Source organism: Dermacentor albipictus, chromosome 4, assembly GCF_038994185.2.
Source record: "Dermacentor albipictus isolate Rhodes 1998 colony chromosome 4, USDA_Dalb.pri_finalv2, whole genome shotgun sequence".
Taxonomy (NCBI): Eukaryota; Metazoa; Arthropoda; class Arachnida; order Ixodida; family Ixodidae; genus Dermacentor; species Dermacentor albipictus.
In genome coordinates this window covers 157,552,059-157,558,393 of record NC_091824.1, presented here as the reverse complement: position 1 = coordinate 157,558,393, position 6,335 = coordinate 157,552,059, and the positions used below count along the sequence as shown (strand labels likewise).

Below are 6,335 nucleotides of genomic sequence, written 5' to 3'. Positions count from 1 at the left end.
GGTCTCATTTTATCTTCCTCGGGAGAAACACTTATCTGCATTGCACATAACCTCAAGCAACCAAAACCGACAACTGTAGACACCTCATGAGGATCCTAAATAGGTTCTGTGCACTGCTGATAAATTTGCCCTTTATTTAATCGTGTTATAATGACGCAGCTTAGTTTTTCGCTTGATGAGGGGAAGATCTGTCAATCTAATGCCAAACAATTCAATACAGCACACCCGTAAGTTCTAATCAGCCAAAACGCAAGCACTGCTGGAAGCGCATCTGCAACTTCATAAACTGCTGAGAAAGCAGTTCGAAAGTCGTTCCGATCTGAAACTATGCCCCGACCAAGTCGCGAAGAATACAGCCTACGTTGTCGAAGATTGCGCGCTTCCCTTCGAGCAAATTTCGGTCGTTTCATGTTTCAAGAAGTTGCATCATTCCACGAGGCCTCACCTCTTGTGATGTGAGCAGTACTTGGTCAATGAGTGGCGGATCTGGCCTCGTGCAATGCCATCGTTTTCGGGGACACGAGTATCAGCGTGGAAGCCCGTTTTCCATCCTGAAGCTGACAGTCATTAACGCTGCCAGTGTCCACTCCCGGCCTGCTTCGCTTTCAGCCGCTCGCGGTCTGCTACTGCTGTAAACGAGAAAGAACACGTCTCGCTTTTTCTTTTTCTCGTCTCTTGGCACCATCTTGGTGCGCATACAAGACGTTCATATCGTTTGCTCGCGAACTTTATTGTAATCTTGGACCGTCTACCGGTCTACATGCATGATAGTGGACAGACTAACCTTCGCTCACGTATGTTTGCGTCGCAGAAAGAGGCGCTCAGGTGCCGCGGCCCAAAAGGACAACTGCACCCGAAGGAACACCACTACTAACGATGGCGAACTCTGGATTCTCGGAGAAGCTGCCCATCGTGGCAGATTTAGTGGTCTCCCAGTCTCGCACAGACCATTAGTTTCTTTTGTTGGTTTTTATAAGAACGTTTGTTTTCGTGTACTGACACAAGCCTTACATATAGTGACTGTACAGATGTGATAGTTTGCGCAGTGATTGGACGTTCAACTATTGCAGATGCCCTCTTTGACTGCACCTTCACTCCTCCACCCTTATTTCCTTCCTGGCTTTGATGGTTTTCCTTCGCATTTATTAACATTGGCATGTGTGTGTGCGTGTGCGTGAGAGAGAGAGAGAGAGAGGAAGCCGGCCCTGCAGCCACCTGTTCTCCCAAACTATAGCTAGGCTGACCTCTTCCATTATTAGAAAGCGTTCCCGTGTCTCTCGCTTCCCGGATTGGCACCATTTTATAAAATTGGATTGAATGGATTGAAGAACATTCCAAGGAAAACATTTTTTTTTTTACTTGAGCAGTTTATAGTACAAACATCAATGGCTAAACCATGTCAAAGAAGATTGAAATTTGCAACTGCGCGTAATGAAGAACATTGCAAGGAAAAATTTTTTTGCTTGAGTAGTTTATAGCACAAACATCAATGGCTAAACCATGTCAAAGAAGATTGAAATTTGCAACTACGTGTAATGACGACACCAAAATACATAGTGGTTTCTCGGCTCACGATGTTATGTTAAAGGACTTTCGATTTGCTGTATTGCTCTCCCACAAGCAATATTTTGCCTTTTCCAGCAAATCGAGAAGGCTCGAAGGGTAAAAGAGCGATCTTAGCCATAAAATTTATGCCTTTCTTTTTCACAGAGCGAAATGTGAGAGAAGAAACATTATGCAAACTCAACGCACATGTCGGAATCCATGTGAAGCGAAGCTTCAGTGATGTGTTTGAGATATTATATACAACAGCAATGTGCCTCAATGCGAACCATTATTTGTACTGTTGGCGACAGGGATCCCGTGATAACCCCGGTCTCATGGTAGCACGGATCCAACCCGTTCTCGCCCGTTGATTTGCTGTGAAGAACGGGCGCCACCACGGTGATGTCGGCTTGACCTGCAAGCACCGAAGTACAGCAGCGAAAGGAGTAAACATGTCGCCACCTAAGTTAGTTGTGTCAGAGTATAAGCGAGAGACAAATGCGTCCCTGTGCAAGATACTAAAATGTACCGAGCTTGTGCCGGTAACAAGCATCATTGCGTGATCAGTAAAAAAGACAGCGTAGCATGTTTAACACGAGCAAGAAAAAGGAGACGCGAACGTCTAACGGTTAGGTGGATATAAATTTGGTTTCTTTTTTTCCATCTCCCTAATACAAATATGAAACCCGCCCTACTTTAGGCCAATATTTCTGAATGGGCAAAAGCCACTACATTTAATAATACCATCATAATAATCATCATCAGATTCGGTTTACCATTCTATGCCGGACGAACGCAAAAACAGGGAGAGAAAGAGAAAGGCAAGGAAAAATTGCATGCCGAAAAATCGGGAGATGTACAGAGCGGTCCACTGTTAAAAGAAAATGCTTCCTCCTCACAAGTATACAATTGCCCGGCTCTGCCGCAGATGATTTGTGGACGGTGCCTCTGGTAGTTATAAAAAGATTAAATTCTGGGTTTTATACCTGGTTTTAACCACGACCTGATTAATAAGCGCGCCGCAGTGGTGGAATCCGGAATAGTTTTGGCCACCTGTCATTCTCTATAAGATGCAGCTAAATCTAACTACACGAGCGTTTTTCACTTACACCCCCATCGAAGTGCGGCCACTGCGGCCTGAATCGAACTCACGACCTCGAGCGCAGCAGTGCAATGCCATAGCTACTGGGTTACTGCGGTGAGTACTGGCAAATTTCTGCGCAGCTCTGCAGTCCACTGACGTAGATTCAGCCTGCCCTTGCAGCTACAGTGCCAGCAAATTGCTCCCTTTTGTAAGCGTGTCCCCACGGATCTTGTGCACGTGCTCGCAAGTGCTGTATCTGTAACGCGCCGCTAATGAGGATCGTCATTTGTACGAATACAAGAACAATTCTATTTGGTGAACTGTTCAGGAGCATTTGTTTTCGCGTACTTACTCTGAGTGTGCCTGTCTATTTCAACTTTAGAGCTGTTGTCTCTCTGCGTTTTGTATTTTCCCTTTGCTTGAAACATTTGCATCATGTTGAGTACATCTGCCATTTAAGAGGAGAGGAGTAGCCGGCGCCGTCTGCCGGTGCCAACATCTCCTTGAACGGAGATTTAAAAAAGAAACTGAGAGCCGCACATCATAAAATTTTCCTTCGCAGCAGATGGCGCCATACATGGAACCCTCGCTCGTGTCGATGGCATTGATCCAGCTAATCAGTCGCGGTACTGGCAACTTCACAAGTTCTGCGCACCTGTTTTGTGCTTGGATATCCCCAATAGCAACGCTCAATGGCTTCTCCATCACCACCACTTCTTTATGAAACGTTGTGCTTGCCTCTGTTATAGTAGGAAACAACGATCGGCAGTTAGCTTATTCGTAATCTGCTTGAAGAATGAGTAACGTTACTGACCATTAGTTTGAAGGGTTCAACGACATGCCATAATATCATACGTGGCAGAATTTTTTTCAGTTGTGCCCTCATAATGTACTAGTGGTTATGGAATACATTATTCATGCACATGCATTTTCGTTTTACTCCCTGCCTCTCTCTGTAATTGATTATAAATGATACGATGGCGTGGCTACGATCGAAAATGCGCTCAGTGCTCCCGAGGGAGTCCAAAGAAGGACTTGCCTGACATTCCGCACTTGCTCGCGATGAGATCTGGTGACTGGTAGACCACGTCACCAGAGCCGCACTCGCACAAGCCTTTCTGCGGGGAAGACCTACGCACGCGTAAGAAAAGAAAAATGTTGCTGGTTATTCCCCCTCAAAATGGGTTGTTGTAGTAATTTTAACTTAATAATTTAATAATAATTTAACTTCGTTTCAGTCATCAACACTTCGAACTATCTTTAGTTTGAACTAAATTTCTCTCGCTCCCTTCCTTATTCCTGCATTATGCGCGGTCGGTCCAACAACTGTCACCCTGTCGCAGCTGACTTGGAATTTCATGTTTATGCACCACAATTTCCCACAGACGACCACTTTAATGTTTTCCTTTCTCAAAAAGTGTGCTCACAAATCTTACTTGTCCACTCAGAATGCTAAGATAAACATTGCAAACGCACTGCTGGCATTGAGAACGAGCAAACTACCTCCACAATATCCTGCAGAGAATTCCTCGAGTTCTGGCCCGCAATGAGTGAAGTCTCAATCAAATCAATACACACAACCTGCCCGACTGAATGGTTCACAGTATCGTGTAAACTTACAGCTGCATAGGCAGACGCATTCGAATGTACTTTTCTTTATAGTGCGTGAGAATTGCCGTGTCCTGTCGCAAATACTCCCAAAAGGCTTTTGACAGGAATGATGCCTAAAACCCATTGTGCGCCAAAGTGCCCCACAGTTTAGCATGTGAATCGAGCGAGATAACCAATTTGATTTGAATTGCAGATTTCTGTGAACACTATTCATGTCAAACATTTGCTTTCAGCGCACTTTGAAAACAATGAGATTCGTGCGCACGCGTATAACAATGTTGTTATTGCCCGATCGACATACATTTCTGTGACTTGACGCGGATGCAAGTAATGGGTCGCTTCTTCGGTGTAGGTTTTTTTTTTTTGTAGTTTACATTTAGGTTTATTTGTAGACTGGGTATTCTTGTGTGTTGGTCGTATATTTGCCATGTTATATGGGGAAAAAGGCAGCGTCTATTTGTTAACTGTACCTTTGAATAGCCGGCTCCAGTGTAGTCTGCGTTTCATCCCTCTATGGTTAGCAAATCACAAACAAGGCAGCACTTGAAACCACGACCCATTAAGCGTGTAACCACTGACCACAACAATTTCGCAGCCATTGTCACGATAACATTTATCTTAAATTATTTAATTAGTTCATTACCTATTTATTTATTTATTTATTTATTTATTTATTTATTTATTTATTTATTTATTTATTTATTTATTTATATCTACAGCAACCATGTGGGGCATCAGTGCAGGGTGAGATACTGCGGGTAGACACAATGCCAACAGGTTAGCTTCCAATATTTCTCTTAGTAATGAGTTTAAAAAGTTCACGCTTGCAATCTGCTCAAATGAAACGCCCGATGAAAAGCGAATCGTGTGACTTACTTTTGAAGCTGGATGGATTCTTTCATGCCTGCTAAGGAACAAAAAAAAAGAGAGATTGTAAGGTCCTACCCGTTTCAACCATTCGCTGCAGTGAATTCTAATGCTATCACCGCATTTCTAAAACCACTGTGCAACCCTATGTGACCCTTTTCAATAACTGAAAGTTCAAAGTGACGTATGCGTTAGACGATATCGCAAGGCAGCCAACAATATCATCAGGAGACGTACAACGCTGCGCATTCGTTTCCGCCTTGTTACCTCGATTCACGCTGAGGCAGGCTTCTATTTCCCTATTCCGTGTAACGCTTATCGCTACGTCCTCTGAAAACTTTCGCCAGAGCACCAACTAAAAAATACACCCAATTTATGGCTCCATGCTTTCGGCGGGAATGGGCGAAACGATAACGTTTACTAAACTTCCATAACCGGCTGAGCGCGTAATTAAGACAGATCGGCATCTCACCATCGAGCAACTGAACCGCTTAAAAAAGAAATGGAATGAGATAATTACTCCAGCGTAACGCTTGAAACTCGTTAAAAAATCCGGATCTTTCTCCCCCGGTTAACAGCACAAGAAAGAAAGAAAAGCAAAAGAAGTCACAAATAACTTATCGATTAAATCTTTTATTTCCCTTTTTTTTTACTTTCAGAGCAATTATACTTTCCTGTGCATGCGTGCGAAAAGCGGGGGTGGTTATAGCCCCACCAGAAAAAAAAAAGAAATGAAGCAAAGAAGTGACATCATGCGAAAGGAATCTTTTCTGTTCAAACTACTTGTTCGTACCTTTTCGCTTTCTCCTGTGCTTTCGATATTTGGCTACGGTAAGGCAGACTGCGGCGCATGCCAGGGCCACCACTATCGTTGCGAGAAAAGCGAGAACGTGTCCTGGCAGGCTGGTTGCGGTGCCATCTGCGCATTCATTAACGAGGAAGTGAAGCATCCGCGCACGGTGTGGCCATTCTGCAACCACAGGTTTACTATAGGGGGTGGTCACTTTTCTTAAGATTTAAAGATTAAAAAAAAAAGATCGCCTGTGGTAGAACTTAATTGTAATCCTTGAGCTGAATTATTCAAGGAGGCGGACAACACTAGCACGAGAATTTGAAACACATACTCTATTATATGGTGAAAATTCATTATTTCACTTGTTATTTATTTACTTCACGGCAGACATTGCGATTTACAAATTGTAGCCGGTGGGCTTGCAAGGCATATCCA

General features: G+C 43.7%; 1 protein-coding gene across 1 annotated transcript in view; it reads right to left on the bottom strand.

Annotated features, from left to right (window-relative positions):
- Positions 1–460: 460 nt before the first annotated feature.
- The window catches only part of LOC135903802 (neural cell adhesion molecule 2-like), a gene marked incomplete at its 5' end in the record, with an annotated part of 229,848 nt that continues 223,973 nt past the window's right edge, over positions 461–6,335 (bottom strand). Inside the window, 5 exons of the mRNA XM_065434221.1 lie at positions 461–629; positions 1,833–1,960; positions 3,669–3,760; positions 5,117–5,144; positions 5,901–6,026. Of these exons, the coding sequence (XP_065290293.1) occupies positions 624–629; positions 1,833–1,960; positions 3,669–3,760; positions 5,117–5,144; positions 5,901–6,026 (380 nt within the window). The remainder of the gene's footprint in view (positions 630–1,832; positions 1,961–3,668; positions 3,761–5,116; positions 5,145–5,900; positions 6,027–6,335) is intronic.